Raw genomic sequence first — 12,276 nt, 5'->3', positions numbered from 1 at the left:
TCATGTGTTTTCACTTTCCAAATTTCTGTGCCACATATTAATCAAAGCTCTCTTTACTTCTTGGTTCCGAAGGCTGTAGATGATGGGGTTTAACATGGGAGTCACAATGAAGTAAACTATGGAGGGTGCCATTTCCTGATCCTGAGAATCTTTGGAGGTGGGCTTCAAGTACCTAAAGAAAATTGTCCCATAATACAGCACAACGATGGTCACGTGAGATGAGCAGGTGGAAAAGGCTTTGCGTTTCCCCTCAGTGGAGTGGATTTTTAAGACAGCAGAGATTATATGGATATAGGATGCCAATGTTATTAGAAGGGCCCCCATTCCCAACAGTGAGCCAAGGGTGAAAATCACCATCTGGTTTGTGAAGGTGTTGCTACAGGAAAGTTTGAAGAGCTGTGGAGCCTCACAGCTGAAGTGATGGATGATGTTGGGCCCACAGAACTGCAAAGTAGTCAGCAGGAAAGTGTTTAGTAGTGCATAGAGGAAGCCAGTGAGGAGCGCACTACACACTAGCGCAGAACAGACCCGTTTATTCATCATTGTCATGTAATGCAAGGGGTGGCAGATGGCTGTGTACCGGTCATAGGCCATCACAGAGAGGAGGAGGCCTTCTCCCACAGAAAGGAACATGACAAAGAAGACCTGGGCAAAACACTGTGGCCGTGAGATAGCCTTTCTCTCCCTCAAGAAGTTCTCTAGCATCTTGGGCCCTGTGACAGAGGAAAAAGCAACGTCAATGAAGGCTAAATGAGAAAGGAAGACATACATGGGAGTGTGAAGATTCGGGTTGACTCTTATGGCTGTAAGTATAGCTAGGTTCCCAAACAGCGTTAACAGGTAGATAAACAGGAACACTACAAAGAGGAAGATCTGGAAGTGTGGATCGCTGGAGAGTCCTAACAGGATAAACTCCATCACTCTAGTTTGATTGTCCATATATGCAAAGCTGTTTCTCCCTGGAGAGAGCCAAGAATAGAAGGGGAAAGAGGGAAACAAGCTTCAAATATGTTCCTAAGATGCTTCCCCAAGCATGTTTCACCATGCATTCTTCTCGCAACTGAATGGGGAGTCACGCAGACAAGTTGGTGTTTTGTGTGCTATTCCACGGCTTGAGGATTCATGCATGGCTGTGTAAAAGAAACAGGAATCAGAAGTGCCTCAAGAGGTTGAATCCAGCCCTCCCTGCCCTGCCCTGCCCCCGCTTCATCCTTAGTAACAGATAGACAATGATTTCTTCCTCCTTTGTCAAAGTTATACAATGTGGAGGGCTCGCAATTTTGATGCACATTATTCAATCAGGGCAATGAATTGTATTTACTTATTTATTTAAGGCTACAATCCTATCCATACTCACCTGGGAGAAAGCTCCATTGACTATAATGAGACTTGCTTCCAAGTAGACACACATAGGATTGAGCTGTAAAGCAATACTGGCCCGCTCTCAACATTACATAAGAGACAAAAGACCTTCCCGTAGAGCAGGAGAGCACACAATGTATTTTACAACTTTGTTTGCTCCATTGTCAATTTCTCATCAGTTATATTCCTATCAGTGGCTCTATGGTAGACACAGAATCAAGTTCTAAAACATTGTGCCAAAGCAGAGCATGTTAGCCATCTGTCAATCCTATGGGAATTACTGGGGTTTAAAGTTTACTAGGAGGTAGTTGTCTGGGAGTCTTCAAAGCATAGTCTTGGTCAAACTATGCTTTGATTATATTGTTCTACTTTCTCCTTTATTAGAATTGCTGCAGAACAATCAGAAATGATGTGATAAAGAGGGAGGAAGTGTCCACGACTTCCAGTGTTGCAACTGAGAAAATCAATTTGTTTGAAAATCAACTTGTATGCATTGCATCAGAAAGATACAGGATATGCAGGAGTTTCTTGTAACTATGTACAAAATCTTATGTTCTTATCTGCCTCTATCCAGGGTGACCAGATGTCATAACCACAAAAGAGGGCAAGGCACCCCAAAATGTAGGACATCCCAAAAAATGTAGGACATGGCAAAATAAAAGCTAAAAGCTCTCGTCTAGCAGTTTCCTGTGGTTAATTTAAACCCTATATTACTTATTATTAAATTTAAAACTATATTACATATAATTTATTAATTACAAAAAAGGCTATGTGCTGCCTGCAGAGGCTTGCTCACAGGGAAAAGGAGGACATTTACGTTCTTTTCCAGGACATGAGGCTAAAAAAAGAGGACATGTCCTGGAAAAAGAGGATGTCTGGTCACCCTACCTCTGTCTCCAGCAGACTTCCTCTACAAGATCCTTCCTTCAATAGTAGCATCTGTTATAAGGTCACTTCTAGAAAATCCACAACCAAACCTAAAATGGACTTTGAACTACCATTAAAATTGGATTCCAGTTGGTACCAGTTGGTACCAAAGATTACAGATGTCAAGAAGCTTGAATAAATCGGCTGGCAGTGGTCTCCATCTCAAACATTTTTTTTTTTTCTCAAAAAGTTGGAATGGACAAGATGATGCGTATGTGCATGTGCGTATGCGTATGTGCAACCTCCTGATTTTAGAAATGGGCTAAGTCAGAATGCCAGATGCAAGGGAGGGCACCAGGCTGCAGGTATCTTGTTATCTGGTGTGCTCCCTGGGGCAGTCGGTGGGCTGCTGTGAGATACAGGAAGTTGGACTAGATGGACCTATGGCCTGATCCAGTGGGGCTATTCTTACATTCTTATGTTCAGATATCCACAAATCCAACTGTCCCAATCTTTGATATGCACCTTGTCTATACTAGAGAAAAGTATACCTTTGGAAGAAGCTGTCTGAGATTTGCTTGTTCTTTTGAAATGTTATCATTGAGAAGGGAGATGAAACTGTCGTCTTCACTTTTTGTCTGAAATACATGTGTCTTCAGGCTTGATGTACTATAAAATCCAGCAATGCTCCCCTTATTTGATTCATATGTATCCCAGAGACAATTTTCTAATTAATGCCTGTGGGGAAGACACTGAAAGAATGTTTTTTTTCTTCTTCTTCTTCGTTCTCTTGTGAATTAGAGAGTCAAACATTTAAAGGAATAGTTTCATGTGCTATGAAGTGAACCCAACCAAGGATGTTGCTTTGTGAAAGCTTCTGTTGCAGTGAAAGGAGAGCTCCAAAATCTAGGAGGATACCCTTAAAACTAATGAGTTGAAGAATGTGGGTGGACTGATAAATGGGGCAACACCCTACCTCCTGATTGAAATGAGACCAGGCAATTAGTAAACCAAAAAGTAAAAGAAGCTAATTAACGGATCAGTCCTATCCTCACAGTAAGTTGGCATATCGGAAGGTATGCTAGTATGCTGTGCTGTCCACTAGCATGGCAGCCTCTCCTCCAGTTGGCACAGCACTGGCACAAGTGAGGCAATGAGAAAACCACATGCTACCAGCAGCACAGCATGGCCTGGGATTCTGCTGCCGGTGGGATTCTGCTGCTGCTATCCATGCATATGGATATGTTCTTCATCATCATCATCATCATCATTAATTATTATTATTATTATTATTATTATTATTATGCTATGTAACCTGCTCCTTTTTTGTTGAAAAGTGGAATGTAAATGTTCTTAATGTTAATACTAACAGCCCAATCCTACTGATTCCCCCTCCCTGATGCAGCCGTGCCCCCAGGGGTTGCCTCTGGGTACAGGACAATTTGTTTCCTTATCCAGGAAAAACCTGAATGGGTCTACCTGAATTTGTGCCAGCAATTAGCTATGCAATTTTGAGTTGACCTGGGAAGACAGATCAAGGCTGGGAAAGGGGACAGTATAACAGTGGAGCTGCTGCCACCAATTCCATTGTCTTCTTGGCCTTGCTCTTCTTCCCATTCCGCCCTAGTCTCTTCCCTGTTCCTTCCCCACCCCACCCCATTCCCTAGGGACCCTAACTGTTGGACCTGAGAGGGCTTCCTGAGGCCTCCTAATTCCTAATAAGGCATTAAAAACCTACTTCTGGATTTTCAAAAAAATAAAAAAGGAAGTCGTGTTTTTGACAAAGAGTCAGTCTGAGCCCAACAGAGGCTGTGGACAGACTTGCATGGTCTCTGCTGGTCTCAGAAGGCCGTCCAGAGGTGAAGAGAGTGGAGCTCCCCTTGCCTCTGGAGAATGGTGGGTGGTCGCCAGTATCTGCAGTTTCATTTAACCGTGGGGGGTTCTGGAATGGAACCCCCAAAGATATGGGAGCACGCCTGTATAGATCAGGGATAGGAAAATCCAGCACAGTGCAATTTGAGTTCAGTCAAGGGTCGCCACTCCCATGATTTGACTTGAAAATGAGTCATAATGGGGGCACTTTCCGAGCTGCCAAATCGCCCTCTCATGACTTGATAGGACTTAAGTCCAATCGCCCCCTTCGAAAAGCCCACCATGGAAAAAATGGGGTTGCTCCCAGTGTGCGTGTGTGTGTGTGAATACTCTTTTTAATACGTCCTGATGTCCTGTCCCATCTTTAAAGAAGGCAGGAGAAGGTGGGTAGCACTGTGTGAGAGAGAGGACAGAAGCAGAAAGAGGGAGAGGGATCACACGCAGCAGCTGCAAGGCTTACTAAAACAACTCAATCCTTGGCAGCTATACTCAGAAGTAGTCCCACTCCAGCCAGTCATTCAATAAGGTTCTCTCTGCCCAAGTAACAACACAGCCAAAAGGAGCATGATCGCTACAAAGCGCCTCCCCCTTGCTTCCCTGTCTCCTCCTCCTTCCTGCGCTTCCCCAGTCAATCATTAGACAAGAACCCCCTTTGGCTCCTCCTTCTGCCCTATCTCAGCCAAAGAAAGTATCAGAGCACCCATCCTTTCTCCAACAATCATTGTTCCTTCCTTCCAATCAAAAGAGCTCATTCATTCACACTGCAAAAACAGTAAACAAGCTCACCCGGACCCAGCAGACTCAAGTTTGCACATGTGGGGATGAGTGCTGAGTCAGGGGCCCCTTGACTTGAGAGTTTTCCTAAATTTTCCACACACATGACTCACAAGTCCATGAATCAGCGAAAAACATACATTATCACAACTCAAGTCCGAGTTACCTGACTTGAGTTCCCATCCCTGGTATACATCACCATCAAGAGTCAAACAACTCAGAAAAGATTACAGTATATTTTCATGCCCAGCTCTTTTCAACCATTTTCACTTTCCAATCTTCTGACAATCACAGTAAGCAAAGCCTTTTTCACTTCTTGGTTTCGCAGGCTATAGATGATGGGGTTTAACATGGGCGTCACAATAAAGTAAACAATGGAGGGTGCCATCTCCTGATCCAGAAAGTCTTGTGAGGTGGGCTTCAGGTAACTAAAGAAAAGAGTTCCATAATACATCACAACAATGGTCAGGTGAGATGAGCAGGTAGAGAAGGCTTTGCGCTTCCCTTCCGTGGAGCTGATTCTTAAGACGGCAGAGATGATGCGGACATAGGAACCAAAAGTTATGAGTAGAGCCCATGCCCCTAACAGTGACCCAAGGATGAAGATCACCATATGGTTTCTGAAGGTGCTGCTGCAGGAGAGCCTGAACAGCTGTGGAGGCTCACAGCAGAAGTGATGAATCACATTGGGTCCACAAAAGTGTAAGGTGGTCAGCAGAAGAGTATTGAGCAGTGAATAGAGAAAGCCTGTGAGCAAAGCACTGAACACCAGCCCAATTCGGACTTGTTTGTTCATCATCACCATATAATGCAAGGGGTGGCAAATGGCTACATATCGATCATAGGCCATCACAGTGAGGAGGAGGCCCTCTGACATAATGAGACCCAAGCCAAAGAAGACCTGGGCAAAACAATTGTGCACTGAAATAGCTTTTCTCTTCCTCATGAAGTTCTCTAGCATCTTGGGAACTGTGGAAGAGGAAAAAGCAATATCAATGCAAGCTAAATGAGAAAGGAAGACATACATGGGAGTGTGAAGATGAGGGTCAACTCTTATTGCTGTTAAGATAGCTAAGTTGCCAAACAAAGTTATCAAATAAATCAATAGGAACACTACAAACAGTAATATCTGGAGTTGTGGGTCACTGGAGAGTCCTAAGAGGATGAACTCAGTCACTCTGGTTTGATTATCCATGCAGCACAAAGGAGTTTCTCACTGGAGAAAGAGAAAGGAGAAGAGAGTGAGAAATCATAATGCGTTTGTATAGTACCGTACCTTTCCTCACATGTGCAATGATCCCATAATAAATCATTCAGCCCAGTCCTATCCTCTGCAACTCCACAGCAAGCAGCCACCCAATGGAGTGGACGGCACACCTTTTGCACCATCATAAATGGATTTACAGCAGTGGACTGTGAGATCTGTCCAACAAATGGTCACAGGGACTCACATTTCTATTACAGGGTTATGAAGTAAATGCCATTTTGGCTGCCTGACGCACTCATTGTTGGACCAGTCTATTAATTTGTACTTTCCTTCAAGCCTTTGTTGGTTAGTTCACACTTTACACTATTATTAAGGTCACAGCAACATTAGTTGCTGTTAGAAGGGAACATAGTACATTTTTTCCCCCACTTGTGATCATTTAATAGGAAATCGCTGTCAGCAGTGAAGGGTTTATGACAGTCAATTCTCATTACCTACTGGGGTTAGGTTCTTGGAAACCCCAGCTGATACAGAATCTGCAGGTATGGAGTCATTGATTGTAAAGAATCAATGTGGTTAGGGTGACGGGTATCTAACCAGGCAGCAGTGGAGATCCTCAGTGGAGATCTCCAGCAATGGAGATCTAGCAGAGGCAGCAGTGTGGTTTGCTGTGGTAGATAGCTTGTGAAGTTCTCTTTTGACATTCTGAAATTATCTGTACCCTGTTGAAGCTTCCTATGACCATTTTAAAGCTATCTACACTATTCACAGGCACCATTTTGAAGATGACTGTGGCATGCTGAAGGTCTCCGCTGCATTCTGAATGCAGCAAAGACCTTCAAAGTGGTGCCAATGGCTTTAAAATTGTGCAGAGTCCTTTTAAAATGGTGACTGTGAATCATTTCATGGATGCTGCTGATAGCTTCAGGGTGGCTGTGAATGCTGCAGAGACCGTCAGAAGGCCACAGATAGCTGAGCTGAGACTGCAAATGGAACAAGGAAAGTTGCACTCCTGTTCCTCACAGACAAGCGAATCTATGGGCATGTGGTATACATATAACTAGGATTGACTGTATGTCTGAGATCCAAACTTCATGTGGTGATGCAGTTGGGACTTTCTTTTTATTCTTGGATGAAGAGCTCAACTCAAAGGAAGAGAGTAAGTAACACATTGTCTTCATTATGTTTCCTGTCCCAAATTGTGTCCCTGAAGCAGCTAGTTGACTCTTACATTGTCATTATAGCCATTGAAACAGTTGCCTACCTGCTTTGGGAGTGTGAAAGGTCAAACACTCTCTGCCTCCACAGCATGACCAGAGGGTAAACTCAGGCAGTTTCACTCTCTGATGGGAATGGATCCTCAGACGGTGTCAGACAGGGCTCAATCCTATCCAACTTTCCTGTGCTGATCCAATAGGGCATTTGCTTCATCCTGTGCCAGTTCTTGTGCCAGATCCTAAATCTGCTCCTGGGCACCTTGGTGCAGTACCAAGCTGCTCAGATAATCTGTTTAGGTGGCGCAGATCTGAGTAGACCCACTGGGGCTGCTGCTGTGTTATCCAATAATGAATTCCCCTTGCCCCTAGTTGAGCCGCAGGCAGCTCCAATCCCACTATGAATATGAGGCAGGGCAGCTGGCCTGCCTGTTCCAGAGCGGATTAGAATTGCGCAGCCCATTGTCCCCAATCCAGACAAAACTAGCCAGAGTTCCATGCAAAACAGGACTAGATTTAATTGAGGAAATTTCTTGAGGATGCTCAATTTAAACTTCAAAAAAAATTATCCTTCCTTGAATGCTCTGAAGCTCAAACTGAAACCCAAGTTATTCAAAGCAAAAATGTGCTCATAGCTCATGTGTGTCACTATCTCTTTGTTATATCTTTAACTTCTAAAACATAGGATACTAAAGAATATTTTGCAATATATACAAGAATTGCTGCTTTTCCTAATAACTTCAGCAGCAGCATTCCTTGAGATATCCATTAAACCCCCTCCCCCTCCATCCTAAACCTCACTGCACAGGTGATATAACCCAGTCTAACTTCCCCAGCTGTTTACCTTTAGAAGAGGCTGCCTTGAGATTTGCTGTTTTCTTGTTAACATGTCATAGTTAATGATGGAAGATACAGGATCATCTTGATTCATGTGTTCTTTAAAAAATAAAATGCTTTTCAGGTTGTATGCTATAACAAGCATAGATGTGGTCCTCTGACTTTCTTGCTAACATAATCACAGGTCAGATGAGGCCTTGCTTGGCAGCAAGACCATAAGTACTGGCTGAGTTACAAAACAGAATTCAAGTGGGTAACATGGTCCACCCTTTACCTGAAGACAGTGGTGGAAAATAGATTCTAATGTATATAATGTAGTACTCCCATACAGTGCCTTTCTAATTAATTCCCAGGGGAAAGGAACAAAAATAATCAACATACATACGTACAAACACAGAGCCCAATCATATCCAACTTTCCAGCACTGATACATTTGTGCCAAGGGGCATGTGCTGCATCCTGTGGTGGTGGGGGATTACCCCAAGGAGGCTCCTTGAGGCCAAAACTTCCCTGTAGGATTCAGTGGGCACCATGTTGTTGCTACTACAACACCATGCAGGGAGTTAGCTAGGACTGGGACGTTAGTCACCTAATAAAACTCCATTGATGACCTCTATAACCTACTTGCCCTTGAGAAAAGCTTTAATCTGAGAGAGGTATTGACAACGTCAGTGTGGCTGACACCAGCCCACGTAACAGACCAGGAAGAAAACAATGGCATCCTTTTGATTTGTGCTCACAACTATTCATTGGTCAAGTTCATCCAGCTGACCATAGCCAAGGGAGATCCAAGGGGTTGGGCTGGTGTTTCTCACAGTGGAGCAGCCACCAGAGAATCCCAATTCCCCTGAACCCCATAAAAGGAGAGGACTGGATTGAGACAACGAGCACCTTGCTCCAGCATTTGCAGGGTTGACTGCACTTTGTTGAGACCGCACTTCTAGACCCAGAAAATGAACATGGAAACTGTAATTACATATGTAAGGGCCCAATCCTAACTACACCCCCACCACCAAAGTAGCTGTGCCAAAAGAGTACAAGCTGTATCCTGCAGTGGGAGGGCAGATGCGGGGGGCTGAGGGCCAGAACGTCAAGCTTCTAGCACCAGAATGCAGCAGTCCTGCCCCCTTATCTTGTTTGTTTCTCCATATGGACTCTTTAAACAAAGCAGGAAAGATGGACTGTCCTGACAGCAGAGGTAGACTAGAGGGAAGTGGTACGAAGTGGTCCCCTGTATGTGCATGCTACTACACATGTACCAGGAGTGGTTGCTTGGCCACAAAACTCCTCATTCACCATAGAGTCACACTGTCACAGCCCTTTGTCTTACCATGCATTCCCCAAATAAATACAGCCAACAACAAGTATGGGATTAAAATGGGCTACTTTATTGAATTACAACAAGAGCAACAAGGCAAAAACAGGGTAAACAATACCCATCGCAAGTGCGGAGTTCTAAGTGGGGGAAACGGCCCTAGCCGTCTACATCCCCCAAATTCATAGGGCATCCACCCGACTCCAGGCGTAGCTCAATTATTATTAAGCCCGCCTTTCACCATCGCCCGAAGAGGGTAAGTCAGCCGAACTGCTATGCCTTTATGTCATCCCTGCGAGGCCCCCAAGTTCAGACCAGGGGCTAGCCAGCCTGCCTCCCCGAGCCGGTCAAGCATCCAAAGAGCGGTTCTGGTTCACCCCTGTCCTTGCTGACTTAGATTGGACACTGAGAAGGTCTTCTGCCTACCCCCCCACACTTCTACAGCCACAAGGGGAGGTGTCAGCCGCCCCCCACGGACCCCCCAGGGGACACCCGCCGCCGAAAATGCGCGGGGTGTGTGAGCCTGAAGGCCCCCCAGCATGCGGCAGGGAGAGTGCACGATGCAGCCCCCCACCGCCGCCGCTCGCAGGGGGCATGAGCCCGCCGCTTTGAACATGGCGAAGCAAAGCGCACAGCGACCGCCCACCCACCGGCTAGGCAGAGCGCGCAGCGCTGACTAGAGAGGCTGCCCACTGCTGCTGGTGATGGGAGCTTGTCAGCGCGGCAACCCGCGCCCCAAGTCCCGTCATGGGGCAGTCTCTCTCCTGTTCCTGGGAAGCATCTGAATTTGGTCGCTTCCAGGAACAGACTGAGCTAGATCTAGCGCCTGCGCACTAGATCTAGCCAGTTGTCCCGCCCCCTCAGGTGAACCAGCCAATCAGGGGGGCAGGCATGGCAATCTTTGCTAGCCTGCCATACAGGCACGCTAGCAGCCCTTCCTGAAGTCTAAAAACTGTAATGTGAAGTTTCAAATCAAAGGGACTTTCAACCTGAACATGAATGCGGTGTTGGTCATGTCATTCAATGGAACCATGACTTTGAATAATTACAGGGTGTTGCCAGACATGGGGTAGTTGTGCACCATTTAAATTGTTCATTGTAATCAAAGGAAAGTTCATTGGAGTGAAAATGGATTTTAAGTAGCTAAATACCATTGCTAAACACAAGTATCCAGCAAGTGAATAAATAAATAAATTTAAGAAGAAAAATTCTGATTTGAAGTTTTACATTTCTTGACTGGTTATTATTATCCTCCTCATTGTTTGCTGTGATGTGCTGGGCATTTGAAGGTGGAATCACACTCCCACTATAACTGAACTCATCTCATTTAAATGCATATATATGACTCTCTCTGTGACCCCATTTTCAGTTTGGGGGAGCGAAAGCACTTCGGCATCATTCATTTGTGTATCCTTACAACAGCCTGGTAATGTAGGCTGATACATGACAAAGACCAGTGACACAAAAGTTGAACTGCAGACATTTGATCTTGTATTTTAAGCCACAACATTATCTCAGGTCTTAACTTGGAGAAGACAGAGAACAATATAATGTTCAAAAGCTATCAGGGCCCTATGAACACATGATGCTTATATAAAATATACATTAATGTATGTGAGAGAACAGTAGAAATATTGCTGTACCAGATGACATAGAAGTGTTACTCTTTTATATGCAACAATTTGTGTGTGTTTTCATTGTCCAGTCTTCTTCACAACTATGTTGAATAAAGCCCTCTTCACTTCTTGGCTACGAAAGCTGTAAATGATGGGGTTTAACATGGGAGTCAGAATCAAGTAGACAACAGAAGGGAGCATCTCTTGATCCTGAAAGTCTTCTGTGGTGTTTCTCAGGTATCTAAAGAAAACTGTTCCATAACATATAATGACAACAGTCAGATGAGATGTACAAGTGGAGAAGGCTTTACGCTTCCCTTCCGTGGATTTGATCCTTAAGACAGCAGAGATGATGCGAATGTAGGAAGCCAACGTTAGCAGTAGAGCCCCCATACCTACTAGTGGGCCGGTGGTTAAAATCACCACATGGTTTGCAAACGTGCTGCTGCAGGAGAGCTTGAACAATTGTGGAGGCTCACAGCAAAAGTGGTGGACTAAGTTAGGGCCACAGAAGTGTAAAGTAATCAATGGGATAGTATTGATTAGTGAGAAGAGGAAGCCGATCAATAACGCGCCACACATCAGGGTACAACAGATCCGCTTATTCATCATGACCATATAATGCAAGGGATGGCAGATGGCTACGTATCGATCGTAGGCCATGACAGAAATAAGGACACCTTCTCCCACACAAACAGTTGTGACAATGAAGACTTGTGCAAAACAACTTTGCACTGAGATGGCCTTTCTTTCTCTCAGGAAGTTCTCCAGCATCTTAGGAACCGTGGCAGAGGAAAAAGCAACATCAAGGACAGCTAAATAAGAAAGGAGGGTATACATGGGAGTGTGAAGATGAGGGTCAACTCTTATTGCTGTCAAGATAGCCAAGTTGCCAAACAAGGTCATCAAATAAATCAATAGGAACACTACAAACAGTAATATCTGGAGTTTGGGGTCACTGGAGAGTCCTAGGAGGATGAATTCAGTCACCCCGGTTTGATTATCCATTGAGCACAAAGGTGTTCCTCACTGAACAAAGAGATAGTAGAAGAGAATGAGAAAACATGCTGCATTTGCAGAGTACTTTGTAAGATTAAGGGCCCAATCCTAACCAACTTTCCAGTGCTGATACATCTGTGCCAGCAAGGGGTGTGTTTCATCCTGCAGTGGTGGGGGTGGTCATGGAGGCCTCCTCAAGGTGAGGGAATGTTT

The 12,276-nt window shown here is 44.8% G+C and overlaps 3 protein-coding genes across 3 annotated transcripts; all 3 read right to left on the bottom strand.

Annotated features, from left to right (window-relative positions):
• Positions 1-939, bottom strand: LOC136652615 (olfactory receptor 5J3-like). The gene has a single exon (XM_066629545.1). It carries the CDS (start codon positions 937-939, stop codon positions 1-3), a length of 939 nt encoding a protein of 312 aa, XP_066485642.1.
• Positions 940-5,131: 4,192 nt separating this feature from the next.
• Positions 5,132-6,070, bottom strand: LOC136652614 (olfactory receptor 5J3-like). Its single transcript, XM_066629543.1, has one exon. The coding sequence runs from the start codon at positions 6,068-6,070 to the stop codon at positions 5,132-5,134; it is 939 nt and encodes a 312-aa protein (XP_066485640.1).
• A 5,072-nt stretch (positions 6,071-11,142) lies between these two features.
• LOC136652613 (olfactory receptor 5J3-like) lies at positions 11,143-12,072 on the bottom strand. Its single transcript, XM_066629542.1, has one exon. The coding sequence runs from the start codon at positions 12,070-12,072 to the stop codon at positions 11,143-11,145; it is 930 nt and encodes a 309-aa protein (XP_066485639.1).
• Positions 12,073-12,276: the final 204 nt, after the last annotated feature.

This window comes from Tiliqua scincoides, chromosome 5 (assembly GCF_035046505.1).
Source record: "Tiliqua scincoides isolate rTilSci1 chromosome 5, rTilSci1.hap2, whole genome shotgun sequence".
NCBI lineage: Eukaryota > Metazoa > Chordata > Lepidosauria > Squamata > Scincidae > Tiliqua > Tiliqua scincoides.
Note: the sequence above shows the minus strand (reverse complement) of the source record. Positions and strands in the feature narration are given on the sequence as shown.